This window comes from Denticeps clupeoides, chromosome 16, assembly GCF_900700375.1.
Source record: "Denticeps clupeoides chromosome 16, fDenClu1.1, whole genome shotgun sequence".
Taxonomy (NCBI): domain Eukaryota; kingdom Metazoa; phylum Chordata; class Actinopteri; order Clupeiformes; family Denticipitidae; genus Denticeps; species Denticeps clupeoides.
The window spans coordinates 4,252,968-4,279,146 of record NC_041722.1 but is presented as its reverse complement, the minus strand read 5'-3'; the positions used below and the strand labels follow the sequence as shown (position 1 = coordinate 4,279,146).

At 47.1% G+C, this 26,179-nt stretch overlaps 1 protein-coding gene across 1 annotated transcript; it reads right to left on the bottom strand.

Annotated features, from left to right (window-relative positions):
• wtip (WT1 interacting protein) lies at positions 1-26,179 on the bottom strand. Its single transcript, XM_028956935.1, has 8 exons — positions 24,064-26,179; positions 17,293-17,394; positions 8,629-8,696; positions 6,437-6,499; positions 6,220-6,350; positions 5,858-5,909; positions 5,701-5,769; positions 1-4,414 (listed from the first exon to the last, which is right to left on the bottom strand). Exons 1-8 carry the CDS (start codon positions 25,379-25,381, stop codon positions 4,262-4,264), a joined length of 1,956 nt encoding a protein of 651 aa, XP_028812768.1. The 5' UTR covers positions 25,382-26,179; the 3' UTR covers positions 1-4,261.

Genomic DNA, 26,179 nt, shown 5'->3' with positions numbered 1-26,179 from the left:
TTTTAACTACAAAACCACTTTATTGAAAAAGCAGATTATATCAACTACGGTTAAATGATTTGTTCCAACTTTTAATACATTAAATAACTTTAGACTTCGTATGTTTAGATAAATAAATCTACGTTCCTTTTTATGTTCATGAAACATCTAGTCAAACATTTAATGATACAAAAAAAAAAAAAAAGTGTGATAGGATGATAGGACAGATGTCAGATGAACTGAAGAACTATCGTAGACACAAAGAGAAGCCTACTCTTCATTGGAATTACTTGGTGGAGCATTAAACAACAACAAAGAATCTAACTGGCCTATTTACAGGGACACTACCTGCGTGCTATGCGAAAAGTAGTACATTTCCACCGTGTATTAAGACATCTTCAAGCAGGATGGAGTGCTGTGCTGTTCTCGTGAGACTGTTCTGAGGCAAATTCTCCAAGTGCAAAACATATCACCTTTGGGTATCATGATATGAAGTGATGTGATTTGGTTAATTGTGTGCATGTCTATGTGTCTATATATATGTATATGCAGGGGTGCACATAACTGGTACGCAGTTACGCATGCGCGACAAAAATTAGGAATGCGTAGTGACAATTGTGTCACCACGCGCCTTTGCGTACTTGACCATCACGTTTTCAACACCACTATCTCATTTAATCTTACACGTTGCTTGTCACCAACTAAATGTCCAAAAAACAACAGACATTAAGCAGCTTCTTTGGCGTTTCGCCACCAGCTAAGAAACGCCAACCGGAGCCAGAGCCGAAGAAAAGATTTTTTTCGGAAAAGTGGCTCCAAGATGTGCAGTGGCTGGAAGCTAACAGTGAGCGCACTGAAATGTGGTGCAAGATTTGCCGCTCGCATCCACATATAGCAGACAAATCAGGTGCGTTTTACAGGGGCTCAAAGAATTTTAACCATCCTTTATTTGAGAAACATGAAAAGAGCAAGGAGCATGTGAATGTGGCGCAAGTCATTGCTAATAAACAAGCTAGCCGAGAAGAAATGTCCAGTCGCCCGCTTAATAGATGGCGAGACAAGCTAAATGAAGAACAGCAGCAAGCTCTGTCTAATATTTTTCTCCTCGCTTTCCATAAAGCTAAACACGCACGTCCCATGTCTTCATATTCTGAGGATATTCCTTTACTGAAGCGGCTAGGAGTAAATGTCGGAGTTGCATATCATTCACGTGAAGGGGGCACACGAATCGTGCAGAGCATCGCTCACACCATCAGCGGGGAGTTACGAGCCAAATTGCAGTCTGCCGAATTTTGGGGGCTGCTTTTTGATGGATCTGAGGACATCACAAAAACTGAGCAGGAAATCGTTTACATTGTGTCTGTGTCCAGCAACGGAGAATTTACGTCGGACTTTCTTGGACTGATTGAACTGGGTACTGATCGAACCGCGCAGGCCATAACAGACGGACTTGTGAGACTTTTCCAGAACGCAGGCTTGAATGACTGGGCAACAAAGTTGGTCGCTGTGTGCACAGACGGGGCTGCTGTCAACGTCGGTATGTACAACGGCGTTGTGCCAAAACTCCGGCAACTTGCTGCAGTTAGAGAATCCCTTGTGCACATTCTGTGCACGGCACACACACTGGAGAATTGCTTAAAATCAGCTGATCGCAACGTTCCTTACTGTGAGACATTTAATTGCTCCGTGGTCAAGCTGCTGCAGTTTTATTTGCAAAAAGGTGGAGCAAAAAAAATAGCTGCCCTGAAGAAGCTGTGTGAAGAAAATGGGATCCCCTTTGTGAAGCTGGGTAAGTTTCATAATATCAGGTGGTCTGCATGGAGGCATGAAACACTGTTAAAAATATCAAGACTATTGCCAGCCATTAAAATGCAACTGGCTACGAGTGATAACAGTGACTTGCAGCATATCTGTACAGAGCGTTTTCAATGCTTTCTGTCAAACATGCTTGACATTGGCAACATTTTAAAGACCACATCCATTAGGTTTCAGAAGGAAAAGCTGATTATTGGAGAATGTAAGGATGAACTCATGGTGGCCATTGGACAGTTCACCCTTCTGCTTGATAGTGAGGGCCACTACAGAGCACACACTGTTTCTAATGCTGATGCTGACAGAGACAAGACAAACTTACTCAGGGGGTTAATTGAAGAGTTTGAAATCAGATATGACTCCCTCAAGTCATGTGATCATTTCTTAGTATTTGATCCTTCAACATGGCCTCAGGAAAAGCAAGACCTCCACATTTTTGGAAACATAACTGTTTGCAGCATTCTCAAGAAATATGAGGCCATCTTGCATCTTGACAAAGACACCACTGTGACAGAATGGATGCGCTTAAAGCAGGCAGGAAAACGCCTGGGAGCCTCTTCTGTGTATGACTTGGTCCAAATAGTGAATACAAGTAACCCAGATGCTTACTCAACATCAACAAGGTGGTTAAGCTGTCTCTTACACTGCCTTTAAGCAGTGCAGCTTGTGAGAGGGGATTCTCACATCTCAACTTGATAAAAACCAAGTACAGATCTCGTCTGTCACACGCTCATCTCTCAGCCCTGTTGCACATTCACCTGTCAAAGCAGACCACAGAGACATTTGACCCAAAGCCAGCTGTTGACCTGTGGATGGAGACCGTTAATCGGAGGCTCAACCAAGGACAGGCAGGTGCATCTGCAGCATGTTCATCATCTACCATGCAGGAAGCTGAAGCAGAGGTCAGTGGGAGCAATACTGAGGAGGACAGTGAGGAAGACTGCACTTATTAAGACCACGCTATGTATGGGGTGAGTACCAAACACCATTTCCTGGTACTCACCTGAGTAGCTCACTAAAAATATTATGTGCACCCCTGTGTATATGTATGAGTTAATGAGCACATTATGTAGATTGTTAACCTGCTGTGGTTCTATTTTTTCACGATGTTGCTGGGGAGTGGTGTGTTCTCTAACATGACGGATTTTTTCATCAGTAGTATCAGAGAGGAACGTCCCCGTGGCAAACTGGTTACAAACTGACCTCACTGTGATGCTGCCGGCAGTTGCGCTGGCACAAGCACAAACACTTACTTACTCACTCACTCACAACCCAGCCACTGGCACCCTGACCCTACAAAATCAACTAGTGGGGTCAGAAGACAGACATCTCTTGAGGAGGACCTGGTTGGGACCAGCTCTCCCAGGCTCCAGGGCAGCAGCCGGCAGTCGGTCTCATGGTGAGAGAAGAGCTCGTGAGAAGCATCTCTCTCAGTCGTCCACTTGGACATACATTAGGAGCACGCTGGACTGCATGGATGGATCCTTGAAATAACACACAGGATCAGCACCCACCTTCAGATCCCATCCCGAAACACAAGATTACAAAATAAAAAAAAAAAAAAAAAAAGTGACTAGACTTCTACATTCTTTATGTGGAACATTTCTGCAAAATATATATATACTTTTTAATTTATATATATATTTATATTCATATATAAAATACTTCTATGTGCATCTAAGTCTTATAGGAATATAATTATATAAGACACAGTTTGTAAATCTCTTTAGGTCAGGTAATTCTAGAAGGAAAAAAAAAAACTGAGCTACATGGAATGAACACCACTGACGAGTTCAGCGAAGCCACTGGACCCCTGGCATCACAGCCACTCAGCGGCAAAGGCGGAGTCGCAGGAGGGCTTGCATGGTGGCGGGCGAGTTAAGTGGTAAGTGCGAGATTCGTGGTGAAGAAAGGCACAGCATCTCTCTCTCTCTCTCTTTCTTTTTCTCTCGCGTTCTCTCTCGTCTCGACATGGCTGGAATGGAGCATTAGCGCCGAAGTATTGCCACCTGCTGGAAACACGCCTTCAGTCCTTTTCCCCAACGGTGGCCCTTGGCTCCGCCCCTGTTCAGGGGTCGCCCGCTGACGTCAGCCCCGGCCGCGCTGGAGCCTCTCCCTCACCGTTTGAGGGCCGGTGTTTTAGCGAGGGTGGAGAAAATAAATAAAAAACAGATGTGACTGAAATGACATGGGACCATGTTCCAAACCCAGCGCTGTGGAAGTTGCGGGGCTGCCGACCGGCCCGGCGTCTCACCAGAGAAGGTGGAGCGGAAGGAAGAGGCCACTTCGCTAGGCGAGGTGTGTAAGTGTGGGGCAGGTGGCGGCTGGTGGGGGGAGTGTTGGGAGGATTCCTCTCCTCGAGTGTCTCTCCGCTCCAGAAAAGTCTTCCACCTCACACAGTCGCTCGGATCCACTCGCCTCCGCTCTCTCCTGTTCTTTCTGCTGGAGGGGCACCTGGGGACCAAGCCCTTCACAGTTCAGTGACGTGCAGGGGGTAGCAGGGGGGCGGGTGGGATGGAACCTGGGCTTTCAGACGACGGATGTGGCAGCTGTGGCAGAGCAGGTGGCCTTCCAGAGGGTAACAGCGATGTCCCTCCTCATCGTTCAGCTGAAGTCCACAGTCCTAAGGACCCAGCCACAGACATATTATTTTAGATTATGTTTAATGGGATAAGAAACAATGTAAAGATATGTTTTAACATACCTGTATTATACAGTATTATAATATATATAAAACTATCATTTCAGTTCTCCAGTCCCAAAATATATTCCTTCATCTGGTATTTTGATGATGGTGGTGGAGATATCTAACACGCTGCTCCAAAACTGATGGGGTTGTATTTTTTCCCCCAGTAATTGACAACATGAGACCCCATAAGCAAAACGGAGTAGCATAAATTAATTAATTAATTTATTTTTTAGATCGGTATTATTGGTCCCCTAATACTGTTTCTGAAGCCTCTTTCTACACACATGGTGCAGAATTACAGCCACTTTTGATCCCATAATTAGATTTCCCAGGACGCACCGTTTTGGTGTTTGTAGCTTTAAACGCTAATGAGGAGGAGAGAGGCGGGACAAGGAGGAGAGCGGCCAATAGAAGTTGAGTGGGCATTTGTGGAAATGACATCAACACCATTTTGTCCAGATAAAATAACATGAACCCACTGGTTCTTCAGAGTCTCGCGTGACTGGATGCTAAAATGAGCAAAAAATTTATTTTTAGTTCAGTCACCAAGCAACTGCAATGCTTCACTCATTTTCAGGCCACGACGGTCGGTCGAGATAATGTGGGAAATTCTCTGGGTGGAAAAGCATGAGAAATGGGAGGCAATCTTTCTCCTTATGTCATCATAAGGGGACAAATTCCAGATCCGACCATCTGAGCTGCTGCTCTCTGAATGGTGAAGCAGAATGGTCAAAGAACGCTTTACACCCATCACCATTTTCATGATAGGGGACCTCTACAGCTTATTTACTCAAGAAACGTGCTGTTTTATCTATCGTACTTGCACCCCTTGAGCATCTAGCTCTTGCATCATTTATTTTCATTATTGCGGATCTCAGGACTATAGTGCATCAGCGTTGAAAAATGAAACCCACGCTGCAGGGGCGGGGTGGGTGGATGCACAGCAGTGTTCAACAGTTCTCACCAGCCATTAATTTCTTTAATCGATGACAACTGTCGGCCCAATTTTGGAAGGTCGAGGTGACAAAATTGAAATGACGCAAGCGTTTCTCCCGAGTGACCGGATGAGTTGCGTGTTTATGTGAGACTCGGCGTTACACAGCATACACCGAGACATGCCGATGAGCACCTCCGGAAGGTGCCTGTCATTACTTCACCTCATCCCTCTGCCTGCTGAAAACACCATTATTTCCCAACTGGAGAGTGGCGGCAGCTCTTACCTCACAGTGATAGCACTCCACATGGTAGTCCTTGTCCATCGACACCACTCGTATGGTGTCTTCAGAGCCCTAGAGAACACCACCCATCACACACTAACGTTAATCAAGCGTTTCTTACAGAACATATCAGAGGCAGCCGGAAATGGGAAATGCATACCTGGGCGGGAAGGATGGGCTGGTTGCAGGAGGCACATTTTGGCGCAAAAACCCTAAAACAGCAAAATGTTAGAGGTGAAAATCTTTAGCTTCACAACCGTTGGATTTAATTCTAATGTTGCTTTTAGCAATTCAAGTTATGAAATTATACAACTGGAGGAACAGTTTAGGGTGTTAGAAGCCTAGTGTGTAAGACCTATAAAAGACCACAGTGTCCCAAAGGAATAAAAAAAAAAAAAAAAAAAAAAAAGACATTCTTAATGCAGCATTGGAAAAATAATTAAATGATTAAAATGGTGTTGTGTTATTGAGAGTGCGCTCTTTTGTGAGTTTCGAAAGTGTCCAGCTCCAGCTGGGCCTTACGTGTGGTAGTCCTTCACGCAGTAGATGTTGTTCTCCACATCCACGGTGAAGGGTACACCATCCAGACCCTCTTTGCAGACCACGCAGCGGAAACATCCAGGATGGTATGACTTTCCCAGCGCCTGCAGGATCTGTCAACACGGTTGGAGGTGACATTAGGGCCTCGGCATGTTTAAAGCGACCTGAGTGTGTTCATGAAGGCACCTTTGGTTCTTACCATTTCCATGATGAGGTGGCCACACACAAAGCACTTCTCTGCAGTCTGCTGGAAGCCCGAATACTGCGGTGCAGAAAGTTGCCCAAATTAGTTAAGGATGGCAAATACTATTTAAACCAGAGTGGAACGAGTATCCCAGGGAAAACAGCCAGGAGGCAAAATCCCAGAAATGGGAGCAGATTCACAGAAAAGCCCCTCAGGCAACCTCTCCTAAAGACATGGTCCATAGGAGGAGCCACAGCTCTAGTAAACATTTCTCACGCTGCTTTTCCCACACATGGTGCATTTCCCTGTTCATTTCAATGAAGCACTGTTATAAACCCACATAGGGGATTATGGGATGTAAAAAGACATGATATACTGGCATACTGGTTTATTGCACCAGGCCTATTTTAAACCTCCAATGATTAGAAATTATAATGAAACAAATGACAACATTGACAAATGACAACTTTCATAATCGTAATTATGTAATTAACATAAAATATACTGAATAATAAAGAAAAGCTAGACAAACTGCTGATTAGTGGCATTCTTCACGGAAATGTATTCTCCCACTCTCAGTTAGAAAGGCGGCAAAAGTGACTGTGTTACTAAAGGCCCTCATTTCCTCCCCAGTCGGGCTCCATGAGGGCCCTCGCATCTGTCTGAGAGGCGTGGCATGGAGGTGGACCAGGCGAATGCAATTTCACACCATCTCCACACTTAACTACTGCCATTTAAATGGCAGCGTTGGAGGTAAAACAGGACATTATGAAAATTGCGCTCTTAATGATGTTGACCCAGGCCAGTCGGTGCATCTCCGAGCTGACATGTCTGGGGGTTTCAAAAAAAGATGTCTCTTTGTTGCTGCCTGGTTCCTCCATTTAAAGCCCACCGGAGGAGGATGGGGGTGGGTATTTATAGAGGCGTAGAAGGTGCTCCAGAGACCTGCCCGCGAGATTGCCATCTGCCTCAGGGGTTATGACCTGTTTGGGGGCTGAAGTCAGGGGGAAGCAGGTGGAGCTGGGAGGAGCGGGTCAATAGCAGGAAGCCCTCCTGTCTCCTCAGACGCACCATCTGCCGGACCCCCGGTGCGGGTCGGGGCAGTCCTGAGTGTAGTCACGTCCATCGCGTGCGGAGCGTCCAGTCCCCGACAGATGGAAAGCCGTTTTTATTGTTTTAAAGAGACTAGTACAGGCAAGGCCAGGTCTGCATGTTGCAAGGTCTGAATGTTGGGGACATCGAGTGCTTTTAGTTTACTTTAGTTTGTTATGCTACTCTGTAAATAAACAGTTTGACCATCTACATATATATTATTATTCTATATTTTGAGGTAATTTTTATGTCTCTTGAAGAGAAAATGTGTGAGACTATGACAGAGAATGATTCTGAAACCTGCACAACCACTAGACTCTCTGTGTAATTACTGGGGCTGGAGCATCGCTGGTGTAATTGTACTCCTTAGGGAAATTAGAGGAAATTAGGCAGAATTAGTTGGGTGGGGGTTTTGGGGACCGGGATCTAAAGTACCACTGAGTTTCCACTGGGGAATTTATTAAGGTGTGCATTGTGAGCTTCACACACACACACACACACACACACACACACACACACACACACACACACACTTTCAACAGAAAAAAAAAAATCCACATGCTTATCAAATTATCAACAGACACTACTACTTTCAGACACACAGTACACGGTGACAACTCACCAGAGGTGGCTTAAGTACGTACACTCCTCACTAAATACTTCAGAAAAACACAGAATTTCTAAAAGTAGAAAACAGCCCTACGAAGGACAAAGCATTAATAACTAAATGTTATATTAATAGAAAGGGCTCTATTCATAAATGTACTTTATTTAATAGATTATGAATGCGTTCAAATGTTACGTTAATCCAAACTGAGAAAAAACTGAGCTGCATTCTACATGGTGACGTTTCCTCTCCTCTGTCCTCTCAGTTAAGTCTGCTGTCTGTCCGTTTATAGCATTTCTAAGTCGGTCTTAAAGTCTGATTGGTGCAAATGATAATGATGCAAAATCGAATCAATTAAATTAAGCCTTAAGTAACAGGCCTTTTTTGTAAATGAGAGAAGTATGAAGATATCCATGTTATAAATGTATGTAGTATTAGCAAACATCTTGCAGAAAACCTCTACTAAAGTGTTTTTATACCTTTTTTTTTTTTTATCACACACACTTACCAAGAAATCCTCCTCGCAGTATACTTTTCCATTGACGTTGTAGAACGCTTTCCCCCTCAGTCTCCTTCCTGCAAAAGGAAATTTTCAAACACGTCAGAGTGAGCAATACCGTAACCAGGTGACAACGATGTGTTCTCCCTCAAACCCAGAAAGCCCGTCCCCAACTCCAGAGAGGTCATAAAAAGCCCAGTGATTAGAAGACTCAACCCCCTTAAACCATGAAAACCTGAACAAAAGAGCGGTGTGTCTGCAAGCAGCTGAGGACCAGTACAGATGGGCATGAGCCCTCAGCGCACCCCGCCATGTCACGGCTTTGTCCACCCATCCTCAGCAAATCCGGCCCAAAGCCAGTCTCAATCGATTGAGGCCCATAATGCTGCCCAGCCTCCCCCGCGTACAGGCATTGTGTCAGGCTCCCGCTCAGAGCATCAAATCCTGGCCCGTTCCGACAGAACGACATGGTGGTGATAAAACGCAAGACAAACTTTATGATTACAGGTTGTGTTAAGAGTTCTGTTAAAGCCCGTCCACAAACAACTTCGGTACCTTCACGTCGGTCAGGGTCCATTGCGAGGGTTCCACCAAAGATGTGTCATGAAAAGAGTTTGAAAATTGGATTTGAACCCACATTTGCTGATACAGCAGATTTATTCCTTTTTTAAATTATTGCAACTCTTTATTTTTGGAAAGGGTTTTTGAATAATTAAAGAAACCTATTTGCATGATCCTATGATTTTTTGCATGATCCTATATTTTTGAATGGCAGTGCATTCTGACAAAATTACATCTCAAAAGTAAAGGGATATTCATAGTGTAAAGTGGTTCATTAGACGCATGCTAGTGGTTTTTAATGTCAGTCCTTATGGCAGCACTACGTAAGCAGTACTCATCATGAAAGTTTGAGAACCGCCAGTCTAGATGACCGGATGCTGTGAATGGTTCTTGTTTTGCATGTCGATTTTGTGTTTTATTTGGAGCGTTGTGAAAAAGTGACACCCACACCAGCAGGGCAGTGGCTCTGGCCCTGGTGTCCCTTTCAGGCCTTTATCTCGAAAACCATTCACATGTGCTCAAAATCAGTGGCAGAGTCCCTTTTTTTTTTTTTTTAAAGGGGGGTTGCCCTGAACTGGCAGTCAGACCACAGGGACCTTATAAATCTAAAGGGTCCATCCACCGATACACACCCCACCCCACCCCCAGCAGTCACTGGGTTTATTGGCCGCCAAATTTATACTCTTGCGACATTCGCACAAAGAGTCAAAGGGCTTGGAGACAAGGCGCAGGGAGACGGGCACGAAAAATAACGCCGCCGCTGAATATCTTCGCGCTGAAGGCGGGATGAGGGAAATCATTATCACCCAGCGCCGAAACGACTAAATCAGCAGCTCCGCCGTGCTTGCAAGAGGCGGCGGCGGCTCTTTACCTCCTGAGTTTAGTTGCAGTCTGATAAACGTCTGATGGGCGGTGGGCCTGGAACGACACACAGAGAGAGAGAGAGACGTTTGGGAAGGAGGGGGACTGAGCAAACGGGGACATTCCTTCTGTCTGAGGTCACCGGCTGGTCCCATTCACCCCCCACCCCCCTCCACACACGGAGCGAGGGAGGGGGTGAGGTAGGAAGGGGGAGGGTCCGCTCCTTTGGCTCTCTCGGCCAGGCCTTTGTCACAGGTTGGGGGGGGGGAGAGCTGGACCGCAGTGAGTGTCCTTTGCTCGCTGTCCCAGAGCACTGCGGGACATGTGGCATTCCTAAAAAAGGCCTCGTTTGCCAAATTACTCAACGTCTTTAGAGCTCATCACCACAAATTCTCACTATAGAATAAGAACCCCGAAGGAAATTGATAATAGTCACTGGTCCATCACCATACAATATTCCATCATTTGATGCTATGGACATGTTTCCGAACATGGACATGGTGATCATTTCCAGGGTCTGTCCTGAGGATGGGGTAAATCACCATCATCACTCCCATCGGGACATTAGTGTTTCCTCACAGCATCAATCACTTTGTGTTGAGCTGACCTTTCGTCTAACCATGCCAGATAAATGTCCTTCCGTCAAGTGTCCTCCATGCATTCCTCACCCACCTCAAGCTGCATGCGTGCATCAGTGATCCACACCTTGCGAGGTGTTGAGGTTTGCCGACACCTTGGGCCCTATAATGTGCCAAACATCAAAAAGAGCCTGTGAATAATTGCGCGCACTGTGTGCCGCACAGCTGGTCGCCGGCCACTATTCAGCGGAACCACCGGCGAGTCAGCGGTGCCCTTTCATATGAATAATAAACTGCTAATTGGCCACTCCACAAAGAGCCAGCGCCGCATTCGGTCTGGCCTTCCTGCAGGTTCTCAAACTAGACAGTTACAAATCCCCCGTGGGCTTTTCCCGAACGTGCCGCGAGGTGCCGGCTGATCCTTCTCAGATCGCATGGGAACGCCTTCTTTCAGCTCCCCTGCATGATTGCCGGGGGCACAACGGGCACTCAAAAAAAAAAAAAAAAAAAACCTTATAAAAATCATTATTCCTAATGGACATGGCCATTTCAGGGCAGAATTAAGACCTGATTGCTGCCCCCAACGAGAAGCTGAATGCGGTCCAGGCGTGAGGCGGTTTACAAAAACCTCTTTCTATTTCCAGCAGATTCTCTGGATTCCTCAAAACCCACAGCCGTATCTGTGTTATTGTACATTGACTGTTCATGAAACTTTTTTTTTTTTGGTTCCCCAGGTAAGCTCGGGAAAGGGTCAACTGTGACTCTAGAGATGAAACGCGTTCCTCTCTGCCCTCCGCCCTCCTTTTCAGGGAAATTCTTCTCGTAACTTTCACCGAGGGGCAACTGCAGACAGGCCATCATTTCGTCTGCTTTGAAGTACTTCAATGGCTGCAGTGTTTACATTTTTCTTTTACTCCTGCTCTGTAAGTGGCAATGATGAAAGCACCGTTTCATTATATGGGAGCTAATTATACAATATTTGGGTTGTGTTTCTGGCAGTTAAGGTCATGAACATTAGCGCTCTCAAAAATATTGGGATTTTTCTTTTATTTTAAGCAACGTCATCTGACATTTCATTCATAATTACAAGTAGCCATATTCGAAGAACATTCAGTGACGATGCTGTGGTGGGTATTGCTGGTTTATTCACAATATGTCTGAGATCTCCTATAAATAATATATTCCATGCAAAAGCAATGGGTCGGCACCAGTTTCGGTGCGGCATTACATTAGGCATGTTCAGACATAGGAAGGCAGTGAGGGGCAGGGGCTACCTGGGCAACTGATTCACCCCCGTCTGTCCTTCTTCTGGCTGCATTTGCCATAGGAACTGTGATGTAACATAAGCCTGTCCTAAGGCCTGTGGGGACAAGGGGGGACTAACCGCAAAACTAACGACCAAACCGGTTACTGCTGACCAGGGTAGATGAGTCGATCTTGCTGGTCATGTTTTTGTTTTTTTTTTTTTTGTTTTTTTATGAAAAAGTAATATGGCGAGCTGGTGATGTTCAGTATATAAAATGGTGCATTTACTATCGTAAAAAATTAATTGTGCCACAAAAGACTGAGTATAAAGCAAATCATACTGCATACTACGCTCAACGGCAGCTAACAACATACAGTGTGTGGGAAGCAGACTCTGGGCTGATTCAGTAATGAAATTATGTTTACTGGTAAAAATGTGACAGACAGTTCTAATTATTTTCTAAAGCTTAATCTCTTCTTGAAAGACGACGTGTCTCTGATGCATTTTCAAAGCATCTTATTTTCAATATCTCAAGCTCCCACTGTTTTCACACATCATGCATTTGATCCATAAACTTACACTCGCGTCACTCATGTTTCCTAGAGCTAAAGTTTAGGAGTTAAATTAGTTCCCGAGAACAACAGGTCAGAATTGGGTAGACCTTTTCTCACAATATTTCTGTTCAAACTCCCATCACACTAGCAACACTTGACTAACGATGTGACGCATTACACATTGCGGAGGTCATGACGTGTCTCAATATATCGAGCACGGTGATGTAGTGGTGCAAACGTGACTCCACCCCGTTTAATGTGACCATTAAACAATACACGGGATAAGAGGAATTTTTCCTGCTCACATTCACTGTAGTGAGACTTGTTCTTCTTTCCCAGCTCTGAATCAACTGGTCGCCCTCCCTGCTTTAAATGTGGACAACCTTTGGTTTTGTGGTTGTATTTAAAGTTCTTTCTGACTGAATGGGGGAAAAAATAGCCTTCCTTCCTGTTGTGGTGCTCGCTTAAAAACCAGCCAGTGTACCCCACCCCCTCCAGAGAGAACAAGCGGGTCTTTATCACCTGCTGGTGGGCCGGGCTGTGGTCAGGAGAGGCCTGCCCAGGGCTGTCTGGAGCTACTGGAGGTGGTGAGTAACCCAGCCTGGATTCACGGGGGGAATTTCAGCCCCATCATCTCCAACGTGTGAGGACCTGCTGCCTCTTCTCAGTGCTCCACTACAGAGCCAGAAAGGAGAAGCCCAGGCCGAGAGAGGGCTTCACACTCCTGCTCCACGTTCACTTTACCTGTGCGTGTGGCGCTGCTGTACATCCAAAAAACCAAAACCAAAACGAGCCTATTCACAAAGAGCAAGAATAAGGCACCAAAATATTCATCTCTTCTGATACATTCTCCCCAAACTTCCATAGACTCAGAATTCCTAAACAATTACCAAAGGTTCCAATGTTATTGATCCTGCTCATATTAGGCACCAAACAGACCCAAAAACACTTGTTCAAAGCTGACTGTAAGCTGACTTGACATCAAATACACCATAATTTAAAATAAAGTATTATCAGAGGACAATGCTCGCTATGGTTTGGCTACAAAAGTACTTCTGGTTCTCTTTGGTTTCACCTTGCTTTGGTCCCAGTTCCTGTTCGTCGTCTTGACTGTAAAATGATATACCTGGGAGAATTGTTCTCAAAAAGCACATTAGGACAGGATGGCCAGATTTGAGGAACCCGGACTTCTGCCAGTTTTCAATGCCACACCGTACTGAATATGTCTCCTCGTGTTATTGCCAGGCTTCCACCATTGAAACACAAATGTACAGTCTGTGGAAACAAAGTCAACCGCCATTCACATGCTGTTATATCACCACTCGTAGGGAAGCTGGCAGGAGCACAGAAAGGGAATGGTCCATGGGCTGCAGCAGCTTTGCTCAAATATAAATTGACTGAGGTGGACTTAACACCAAACATATTCACATGAAATCAAATTGTGGTCAAAATAGAGACAACTGTGTCAGTAAAATGCAGTGTGAAAGATTAAGGGGTCTGTATACTACATTTCAGCTGCTGTGTATTTATTTAGCAAATTATTTAGGGCAGTGGTGGCCTAGCGGTTAAGGAAGCGGCCCTGTAATCAGAAGGTTGCCGGTTCGAATCCCAGTCAGCCAAGGTGCCACTGAGCAAAGCATCGTCCCCACGCACTGCTCCCCGGGCACCTGTCATGGCTGCCCACTGCTCACTCAGGGTGATGGGTTAAATGCAGAGAACAAATTTCACTGTGTGCACCGTGTGCTGTGCTGCTGTGTATCACAAGTGACAATCACTTCACTTACGACCATTAAAGGTCCCATGACATTAAATAATGTGCTCCCCTAATACTTTATCTGACGTCTCCTTCTGAAATTCAGTCTTGGTGCAGAATTACAGCCACTTTGATCCACGTTAGGTTCTGATACAAATTTGTTCTGTTGCCTTGTGTTGTTGCACCGTCACCCGACACCATCCCCACCTGCACAGTGGTAGTAAGTGGGGTTTGAACCCGGGTCTTCTGGTTCATAGGCCAGTGTGTTACCCACTAGGCTACTACCACCACAACCACAACATTTTGTAGCAATCACAGATCAGGTAGCAACATGAGCAAATATCTTGCATTAAAAATGACCACAGCACAACCAAATTTTTCTGTAACAATAGTCAAAAAGCCTGTAAAGTGTTTGATAATCATATTGAGAAACATGGTTAATAAGGACATCTTAGTGGAGAGGGCTGGGAATTCACATTACCACATTTTTTCTTTTTTTTAAGTAAATATCTGAGATTAGACTTCTGAATCTGCACAATTATACATTTATTCCATATAAGTGTGGAAGTGTGGAAACTACTTTGTGTATAAAATGCTATTTGGAGGATTTGTACCTTAAGGCTATTAGGGGTAAGATTCTTGTCTGTATGCTACAACACATATTTCAGCTGCTGCATATGTTTATTTAGCAACAATTAAAGGTCCCATGACATGAAATAATGTGCCCCCCTAATACTGTATCTGACGTCTCTTTCTGAAATTCAGTCTTGGTGCAGAATTACAGCCACTTTGATGAGATGTCCCCAGGACGTGTCGTTTCGGTGTCTGTAGGAGAGAGGCAGGACAAGGAGGAGAGCGACCTGACTTCTGAATCTGCGCAATTATACATTTATACATTAGCTAAGTGGGTTTAAAATCCGGTTTCACATGTTTTCTGAGATGAAATGTTGACTTGTCCACCACTGAGTGATGTATTTTACTGCTGTCTCAGGCGAAAAACAGTGGAAAATTGGACAAGTTAAAACACAGTTTTTACCGTCGCTCCCTCCGTGCGTCTTCTCCCGGTTGCCAGGGGACAACAGAGCGCACCCGGTGCTACAGGTGTCTCTGGGTGCAGAGACACGAGCCCCGCGGCCGTCTCCCCGCTTGCGCGCCTGTCGTTACAACAGTAGCGCAACAGAGTGAATCACGGCTGGGAGGCACGCATGTGAAATAAACAGCGGCCACACGGGGACATGTGATTCTCCCCGCCGGGCGCTCTGGCAGGGGTGGGATGAGGTTAACGTCGCCGGCATGTGAGAGGCGTGTGTGTGATAGCGTTTGCTCCGTGCTCAGGACCGTCTGATAAGCAGCCCAGCCGCAATTTGTGGCTGATTGAAGGCCTCATGGGAAGGCCAGCTCGAATAAAATGGAAGGAGGGGGGGGGGTTGTAGTTTGCATTCCTGGCCGTTTCATAAAAAAAAAAAAAAAAAAAAAAAAAAAAAGGGTGCAACCATGGTAGTAAGCCAAGAGGAGGGCTCAATTATGCATGGTTAAACAAAGCCCAAGGCTACCGGTGAGCCGATTCAGAGCATTTGCGGAAGCTGACTTATTCAAACACACTTTGGGGAGGCACATTTCGGCCCCTATCGAGCAAACGGGCCAAACTCTACGCCCCACATCAATCAGAACATGTGTTATGACATCTGCGGCCACTTTTAATCTCCACCTCGCCGTGTGATCGAGTCCAAACACTCAGTTTAAAAGCTTACGCTCCCATTCACGCAGAACCAAAGGACACGTCACAGAGTTTACACTCAAGACAAACAATCCTGAGAGAGCCAAAAGGGCCATCAAAGCTGCTCCTAACGCATGTTGAGATTATGGTCGGAACTAATACTAAGGTCTTAAAAGACGTTCGAGGCTGGAAATTATCTCGGTCCTCAACATCTCATTGTTATGCGATTCTACATGATTTAAGTTACAGTCTGCAGTAGATGTCAGAAATCATATTTAGTCATTAGACAATCTTAAACAATGTAAAGCTAAAAAGATTAGGGCTTCCATTACACTACAACATGACCAAGATATTCTCTCTTTTCCTACAATCATTCAACAGAAATTAAGACTGCTAGTTTTATGCACTTGACTATACGGCCTTAGTACGCAGATTACAAGTGGATTGCAAAAAGCATATCTCGTGTTTGATTTGTGACCGGGTTGTGTTATAGTTCATTCTTTTGGTCAGATCCATTCGGCTGGTCCACATTGTGGCACTCAATAACCATAAATTTGCTACAACTATTCATTTTAAACATATTTAATGCACCAGTATAACTGTTTTTTTTTTTATAAACAATCCAAATCTTTCTTCTGAAAACTGAAGCTGGTATGGTTAAAAAAAAAAAAAAAAAAAAAAAAAGTTGAAAGACAAAATGTCTCCTGTAATTAAACAAGGGCTTCAATTTCACAGGATGTGTAAAATCACAGTTGTGAGAATCTAAATCATATTTCACCTCCTGCTCCCCACCAAAAAAAAAAAAAGGAAAGAGAGAGAGAGAGAGAGAGAGAGACTCATCTTCTCTGGAATGAATCAGAAAGGGCTCGGGATTAGACACTGCCCCTTATTCTTCACCAAAACAATAAATCTACAATCATATGTATACAATTACATGAAAATCATATGCATTTCTTCAAAAGCCACAGGAAACCATATCCATGTATAACACCAAGATGAATGAACGCAGCCTTGCTCGGCACTCTCGCCATCCACTCTCTCTTGTTTACACTTGAAACAGGAGAGGTGCTCGGGAGTCAGGTGACGGAGCGGCCCTGGAGCCGTCTCTCCCCCTCTTCATAAGCCTCCATCACACACCGGCAGAGGAAGATGTATAAAAGAAGAGAGGGAACCTGGGAACCCGACACCGAGAAAGCAGACATTTTTCAGCCTGGCTGCGGACGGACACGAGACAAAGTAAAGCAGTCCTTTCTTTCGCAGCGTCTGTGGGGACCAAAAGCACGCTGCCACTCATGCCCGCCCCATTCCCATTCAGGTCGCTCCCATTACCCCTACGGAGCCAGTGGTTTCTCACAGACCCTGAGCAGGTAATACCTTCGCACCGGAAGGCGCGTCATACTCACCGCAGGAGCAGCAGGTGAAGCAGTTGGTGTGGTACAGGTTGCCCATGGCCTGGCAGGCCTGGCTGGCCCCGTACACCCCCTTCCCACATTTGACGCAGATACCTGAGAAGAAACGGAAAGCACAGGCTTTTGATAACCATGGTAACAGCACAGGCATTTGGATCTTATTTTTGACACGTCTGAGACTAAGGATTTAGGCGGAGAGGAATCTTCATTTATGGTGGCGTATGAAGCTATAAGGAGATCTGGACAGAAGTCAGCCTATTTACTGTTTTAGTGTTATTGTTCTGCGGTGGGATCCTGGTTTTGGTAGCGTGAGTCAGCAGAACGTATGATGATAGCCATGTTCTCCATCTTAAGATGGCTTCTGCCGGGGGTCACATTCCAGAGCGAGTGCAGGGTCAAAGCCTGGGTGGGGTGAGCCTGGGGTCACCACGCCCACAGGACGCAGTGTCCCGACGGGGGTCGGGGTGGGCGGGGCCTGGTTCCCAGTCTCTCTATGATGAGGTTCATTTTAATGGTTCTATTCCTCCAACCAAAATTCTGAAATGTACAGTGACTTTCAGCTCAAGAGGCAAAATTTTATGTAAAAAAATAGAAATAAAACAATTTTCTTAAATGACTGGTATCTGAATGTTCAAGTTCAGCTGGATCAAACTCAAATATTGTCACTTCCTCTTTCAACACAGAAACACATGACTCTGCTCCGTCAGCCACCAGCGATAGGGACAACATTTCTTTCCCCATAACTGCGATCTTATCAAAATAACCAGATAGCCCACAAAAAAAATTAAAGGCAGCTTTAAATCACACAAAGCTAACCACAGCATCAGGTCATTAGAGGACACGATAATAAAAGATTTCATGAAAAGATTTCACAAATTCTGATTTCAGTGTTAAATTTTCTGCTGCAGTAATAATGGTGAATTGACAGTTACGTGACTCACACACAAGTAAGAAATAAAAAAGGACTCATCTTTCCCCCTGCAAATAAAGCCATTTTGAATATTTATACCTGGTTAAGATGTCTTGACATGAAGGGTGTTGAAAATGCCCCAGAAAATCCAACGCTGTGTGCTAATCGGCGCATATCTGAGCAATTTCAAGCCAATATTCATATGCAGACAGAACACTAATATCAGCCATTAATAACCCAATAAATCATGAGTGGAACCCCATTTCGCGGAAACACTTCCATTAAGTTGATGCAGACAATGCTGCAAAAAACAAATGATTAAAACCTTTTCTTTTATCAGCTATGTTTCTTTTCTGCTTGCTTAAAGAAGTTAAATGTAAGCCTTTTAAGTATATCTACAAATTCGCTGTTTTAGCAAACCATTTTCACCACAAAAGGACAATAGAAGCAGAACAGAAATAAAAAAAATAGCATTAAATAGACAAAGACCCACCAAAAAATATATAAATACAAGACTTAAGGCATTAAAATCAGAAATTTGAAGAGCCCTCTCATGATAGACCTCAACACAGCGGACCGAGCAGAAGTCAGTGACGACTGGCGTGACGACACGCCACCCGGACACGCGAATCCTGTCTTATTGCAGCAATCTTGTCCTGGTGAGTGCCGATATCCTCTGAGTCATACGACGACAGCAAGTGAGATAATAAAAGGCAAGCAGAAATGTGTTACAGTATTTTGGGATCAAAGTGATTTAAAGGCAGAATGACAATCAATTCTTTCTCAGTGCCTTTAATCAGGCTTTTTTTTCATATTAAAGTAAAAATGGGAGAAATGTTAATTGAAAAAGTTATTGTCCACTTTTACGCTTTACAAAGAGCCTATAGCGTGCACAAAGCTTCCTCCTGTATCAATCTACTACAACTATATATACAGCACAGGCCACACAGGTGTTTTTTCTTATGTTTTATTTATTTTCATGACCATTTATGTTGGTAGATTCTCACTGAAGGCATCAAAACTATGAATGAACACATGTGGAGTTATGTACTTAACAAAAAAAGGTGAAATAACTGAAAAACATGTTTTATATTCTTAAGGAGTTCCCAGAGGTGTTTAGCACTTGTTGGCCCCTTTGCCTTCACTCTGCAGTCCAGCTCACCCCAAACCATCTCGACTGGGTTCAGGTCCGGTGACTGTGGAGACCAGGTCTCCACTTTTTATTAAGTACATTACTCCACATGTGTTCATTCATAGTTTTGATGCCTTCAGTGAAAATCTACCAATATCATGAAAATAAAGAAAACACATTGAATGAGAAGGTGTGTCCAAACTTTTGGCCTGTACTGTATAATTCGTGCTAAAGCTACATGCTATATCAGTGAGAGTTGTGGTAGTTATAATTGTGCAACTAAGTACAGTAAAAGGCACAATGTGCAAAGTACTATGATTCTACCATTTTGAAAGGCATGCAAACAATCAACAGTTGTTGAGATTGTTGGCTAGCTTGCGTCGCCGCCTTGCCGTGTAATACCATAGCACGCCTCGAGGTGACGTAGCATCAAGCCTTCACTCACTTCTCCTTTCACGGGGAACAGACGACGCCCCGAGGGTGCGTTCTTACCTCAGCCACAGTCAAGGCGCTGCCCTCCCCACGGCTATTAACAGGTAATTAGTGAGCGCAACAGTAAATGCTGTCAGAGGTCACAGAAGCGTTGCCGACACTTTTTTTGAGTCACAACAGTCACATTTTGTGCAAGTGACGTACCCTCTATTCTGAATATGAAATTCAGAATAACAAAACCACGAGTCATCAGCCATTAGCATTAGCTAATTAGCATTAGCACAAAATGGATTTATTCATGGTTCTGTGCATTTCACAACAACGGTGGAGAGTTTTCTGGCGAATAACTGAACGGTTTACTTTAAAATGTACAGTACACACAGTGCCTATCTATCAAATTCCCATAGTTGTACAAGAGAAGACTTGGGAAAGGAGGGACACGGGCACATTCATTTAAAACTTCCACGAAGGCAGTGGGGCAGGCCGCTCTCGCATCTGCTTTATCAAGGAAGACCCACCTGGCCTGAGCTGGCACTACTTTTCTCACAGACCCGAATGAAAGGACTCTTTCTTTACCGGCCCATAAAAGCCGCGCTGGACGGCCGGCCATGGTTCTCTGTGCTCGGGCAAGGAAGCGAGTTTGTGCCTCTTTGAATCGGTATGTTAATGTATGGCTGAAAAATAGCCCTGCTATTAAAAGCTAGTGCTGCCCATATTTGGCACGGGAGAAGGCTGGAGGAGGAGGAGGAGTCCCTTCCCTCCAACACAAGGTTTCCCTTTTCTTTCCCCAGGCCATGCATACTTCCTGTTACACCCATACCACTCATCAACGTTTTAGTTGCCATCAAAAAAGGGCTTGCCTGTCAGCCTCTCTAGAGCACACTGATGCAAGACAAACGCTTGGTCACCTGCTATTAGACTACAACAGTGACAGTCTCAGTTCAGACTACACATAACGGCCACAAAACATGGTTCTATAGAGCAGCGCTTCTCGAATAGGTGGGTGCGGAGCAGTTCTCGCCTTGGCAGAACTTCGCTGGATTCTCTCTTTAAAGAAAAACCAAGAAATCTCCACTTCCACAAAGTCATGCATGTCTGTGAGCGTGTGTGCGTGTGTGTGTGTGTGTGTGTGTGTGTGTGTGTGGGGGGGGGGGGGGGGTAATATTGAGAAACACAGCTATGGTGTAACAATGACCATCCATCACAATACTGCTAAATTCATCATTCTGTTACTAATTCTTGCATTTTATTCACTTAAGGTATGAGTGAGCTTTATGGTGCATTTGCACAATTACATTTGATCCTGTTAACAAGGACTTTAATTTAGTTTTAATCAGGTTCAGTGTAAAACGTATTCCCTTAAATTGTAATTTATATATCTCCACGTTTGTGTGTGTAAGGTATTTTTGTATTTCAGTGTGAAAGGCTTGCCCCAAGAATGGAAACTTTGGTCCAAATCGGCACATGAATAACAACAGAGAGCACACTGGGGACTCTCCAGAGGACCACGTGCCAAAAAGCTTCTTCCAAAACAGTTCTGCACGGCCTGTGAGGGCCTACCACCAAGCACGGTCCGTATCTACACAACCCCACAAATCTACACAAGTCCTCGGTGGTGCGCATTGCTCACTTTCGTAAAATGGAGTAAACGTCATTGGCAGTTGACAAGGATGAACTAGAACTAGATGTTTGGTCCACACAAGGGTTCAGAGAAGCACAGCTCAATATTCTTGCCTTTTTAAAAAAAAAAAAATTCTCCCCACTCTCAGGAGTGACAACGTTTTAGACAGATTTTTCTTTTTACCATTTCGATGCCATCCTGTTCTCCCCTCAAGTTTTGGCCTTTTCAAAAAGCTTTTCCAACCCACTATCACCTTGACCATGTTGTGAGTTTTTAGCTACTCATGACAATTCAAACTATAACGAAACTACAAAATATGGTTGCAGAGAATCTGGCCCAGTCATGGCCAAGTCCAGCAAACCTTCACGCGTGCGACTCGCACGCAAGCTTGACTTATCATTATTATTCTGAGCAGGTGATCAGACTTGACCCCCACTAGCCATGTCTGGCCCGCGAGCCAAGACCGTGTGCCAAGTGTCTGGTGCCACCCGACTCCCCACTGGCTGGTTAATGAAGGGCCTGGTGGGGGAGGTGTGGCTGGGAGGGTCTCCACCCCGGGCCAGCTGTTGATTCACAGCCCGCTTGCTCGCCACAACAGAGGCCTCCGCAAGAAGAGCGCCCAGTGTGACTGCGAGGATCTCAATGGCCCGGGCCGATCGATTTCTCCCGCGTCGCCAGGGAAACCTGAGCTGGCTCGGCGGGGCTCGATGTGAGGGGCTTCTGTCTGCAATCTCTGGCCTCACCTGCTCCTTCCTAAGCTGCCAACACAGGCCAGCATTTGTCTACAACATAAAAACCCGCCAAACCCTCCAGCCACCTTCCTGTGTCAAAATGTTCCTTATTCGTGCAAATAAATAAATAAATAAAAACATTTCGAAACAAGTTCAATTGAACATATATCCAAAAAAAAAACTTGAGCACTGTGGAAGGCATGCAAACATGCAAAAAAAAGGGGGGGGGAATCGTGCAGAGGTCAACCCCAATGGCCATTTTCAACAAGCGAAACCACTGAATCACTGAGGGGAATCTAGTCAGACAGAACAGAAGGTTCCATTCATCTCCACTCAGCTCTGTGTAAACGTTAGCACTGCCAAAACAGAAATTAGTATTTCCCTGCAAAAGGGAACTCTTATCTTCCACAGGGCCAGTTGTTCTTAGCCGTACAGAGTGGGCTTGTTATTCTTTCTGAAAAGCTTCTGCAGCCTTGTTATGTACGATTATGCTTAAGATGAGAGAGCAGGGTCGGGATGGAACGCTCTCCTCCACAATTCCAATGACTGTTATAGTACACAAAAGTGTATACCGGGGAAGAAGCTCATCGTCTGGGTAAGTGCGGTGGGTCCGTGGAGGTGGTCACTGGTTACAGCAGATTACAAATCGATTACAATTCAAAAGCACATTATACTGTTTTCAGAATCACTGACAAGCTGCCAATGAAGATAACGATTCACTGCAGAGACAATAAATATATAACTTCATTATATTCGTGATTTCTGTGTAATTGAAGAGGGGCACACCACCAAAACAATGAAACTATACGGCATATGATATATTGTCCCACTTCTACTGGCTATAGTCTAATGCACACACATCCAGTTAAGTAAAGCTTAAAACCCCGAATGGAACCCCGGGATAATTCAATATGCCTGGGAGTTGGGGTAACACAGGGCAAAGACCCCCAACTCTGACCGACGTAACACGTTTCAGCATGAGCAAAAAGACCAGCCGTGAAATGCGAGGTTCTTCTGATTCCGCACATTTAACCGGCAGTGAAGCCACTGTGTCCTCGCCCAGCCACACTTCAACATTCAGACCCCCGTGTCCTCGCCCATCCACACTGCTACACTCGGACCACCGCGTCCTCGCCCAGCCACACTGCTACACTCGGACCACCGCGTCCTCGCCCAGCCACACTGCTACACTCGGACCACCGCGTCCTCGCCCAGCCACACTGCTACACTCGGACCACCGCGTCCTCGCCCAGCCACACTGCTACACTCGGACCACCGCGTCCTCGCCCAGCCACACTGCTACACTCGGACCACCGCGTCCTCGCCCAGCCACACTGCTACACTCGGACCACCGCGTCCTCGCCCAGCCACACTGCTACACTCGGACCACCGCGTCCTCGCCCAGCCACACTTCTACACTCGGACCACCGCGTCCTCGCCCAGCCACACTTCTACATTCGGACCACCGCGACCTCGCCCATCCACACTTCTACACTCGGACCACCGCGACCTCGCCCAGCCACACTGCTACACTCGGACCACCGCGTCCTCGCCCAGCCACACTTCTACACTCGGACCACCGCGTCTTCGCCCAGCCACACTGCTACACTCGGACCACCGCGTCCTCGCCCAGCCACACTGCTACACTCGGACCACCGCGTCCTCGCCCATCCACACTGCTACATTCGGACCACCGCGTCCTCGCCCAGCCACACTGCTACACTCGGACCACCGCGTCCTCGCCCAGCCACACTTCTACACTCGGACCACCGCGTCCTCGCCCAGCCACACTGCTACACTCGGACCACCGCGTCCTCGCCCAGCCACACTGCTACACTCGGACCACCGCGTCTTCGCCCAGCCACACTGCTACACTCGGACCACCGAGTCCTCGCCCATCCACACTGCTTATTTATTGCTTGTGTGTCTGGCCTCTTACCAAAATACTCTTTCTTCATGTGCATCTCCAGCTCCTTCTCCAGCTCCAGTGTGAGCGCGTCCAGCCTCCTCTCGGCCTGGCTGGGTCCGTTCTCGCGGCACGGGGTCACCTGGTAGGGCAGCTTGAACCTCTGCCCGGCGGCCTGGTTCGTCGTGCTCACGCCGTAGTTGAAAGACGCCGGCTGCCCGGCGCCGAGCTCCAGGCTCATCACGCCGAGCTGCGGCGGCGGCGGCTCCGCGGCCGCGGGGAACGCCGGGAGATGCGCGCGGCCGCGGTGAGGACCGTCGGCGTCTCCGAAGTCCTGCGCGGCGGCCGCCGCCGCCTCCTCTTGCATCGACGACCGGGGCGAAGGCAGCTGCAGGTCCGGGTAGGCGCTCATGGAGCCCCTCGAGCTCCGGGAACTTCTGGAGCTGTGGCTGGAGATGCTCGAGCGAGGGCTCGCCACGCAGTTCGGCCCGATCCCGGTCCCGGCTCCGCGGGCGCCGCCGTCCGCCTCCTGGCCCCCCGGGGGCGCGTACCTGGGGTCCGAGTAGCTGGAGCGCGGGCTCGTGGTGCTCGACCTGGGGCTGACGTGTCTCTGGTCGTAGCCCATGCTGATGCCGCTGGTGCGGTTGCTGCTCGGCTTGCTGCCGCAGTCGTAGCTGTTCAGGCTGGCCCGGGGGCTGGAGTGTTTGCTGGTGTCGCTGGCCGTGCTCGCGTAGCTGGACCGGGGGCTCAGCACGCTGCTCCCCTCGCAGTGCGCCAGGCCCCCGGGCACCACCAGGCTGGTGCGCGGGCTGGACACGCTGGAGCGCGGGCTGGAGTGCTTGCTCTGCTCCTGGGAGGAGAGCGAGGAGGCCAGGCTGGAGCGGGGGCTCGTCGCGCCGTACCGGGCGTCGTGGCTCCGGCCACCGGGCAGGGGCAGCGGCTTGGCCAGCACCACGCCGTCGTACGCGCAGCCCGCGCTGTACCGCTGGCCCTGGACCTCCAGGGAGAACCTCCTGTGCCGGTCCGAGGCTCCGTAGCAGGGGAGGGCAACTTCGGATTTGGTGCAGTAGCCGTCCTCGCCGTAGCCGACGTCCCTCGGGGGGCTGCAGAGGTCCAGCGGAACCCCCCGGCTGCCGTTGGCGGAGCGCACGGTGTACACTTTATTCCCCGACACGTAGGTCTCCACGCCGTGGAGCTGCTGGTGGGGCGCCGGGCTCCCATTCATCCTCTTGGGTTTAAAATCCACGCTCTCCCTGGAAGTGAAAATGCCGTCCTGGTACGCGTCGTACAGGGAGAGGTCCTCCATTATTTTACCGGCCCTGAGTCCCAGGTCGTCCTCGTAGTGGTCCATGTTCCCCGGAGTTCAGCGACGGAGAAGCGGCACCAAGCAGCCGCGGCAGCCGCTCTCCGCCGCGCGTCCCCCGGCGCGCATGTCCCTCCGCCCTCGACGGCAGCCGCGATCTCCCCGCGAAACCAAGTTCCAGCAGCCGGCGGCGGGGGGAGGGAAGGACGATTGTCAATTTCAGTTTTTTTTTTTTTTGTTGTTAAGTTGAAAGGTCTTTTACAGTCAATGGCGCGCTGCGCGGAGGAATTTCCTTCCCGGTGATTTCGGCTCGTCCTCCCTCCCTCCCCGGCGCACTGTTGTTCGCGGCCCGCGAGTCTTTTTTAAAAAAATCCGTCCCTCCGGGAGTCCGGCGGAGAAGCGGAGAAAAAGGGGTCCGGGCGCGGCGCGACGGTGCGGCGCGGAGCTGCGCGGCGGGACTCGTTTGTGCGGCAGGAATGCGAGGAAGTGCACAGGGCGCGCTGCGCCTCTCTGGAATGTGGTTAATGCCGGAGCGAAACAATGAGTGACTGCAACCAACTCAGCAAGGGGGTGCCGAGGTCTGCAGGCTGAAAAAAAGGAGGAGGAGGAGACGAGAAGAACCCAGAACGTGGAGCAGTTCTCACCTGCAAGTTCTTATAAGTTTGCTAAAAAGGGGAACAAAATGTGTACCCCTTTACGGGCCATCATTTTACCGTCTAACCGCGTTGGAACTGCAACTTTAAAAACAAGCATGAAACGACACACTTGATGCAGAGTCATTAACAAAGCATTAGTTTTTTTTGGAGCACCTTTGCTGTGATGACAGTATTTCACACTCTTCTCCAG

Excerpts from the sequence above, each read along its gene's own strand:
- wtip (XM_028956935.1), bottom strand. The coding sequence starts at position 25,381 with ATGGACCACTACGAGGACGACCTGGGACTCAGGGCCGGTAAAATAATG. Across the intron at positions 5,910-6,219 it reads TGCGTGAAGGACTACCACAC|GGTTTTTGCGCCAAAATGTG; the intron begins GTAAGGCCCAGC and ends TTGCTGTTTTAG. Across the intron at positions 5,770-5,857 it reads AGCCCATCCTTCCCGCCCAG|GGCTCTGAAGACACCATACG; the intron begins GTATGCATTTCC and ends GGTGTTCTCTAG.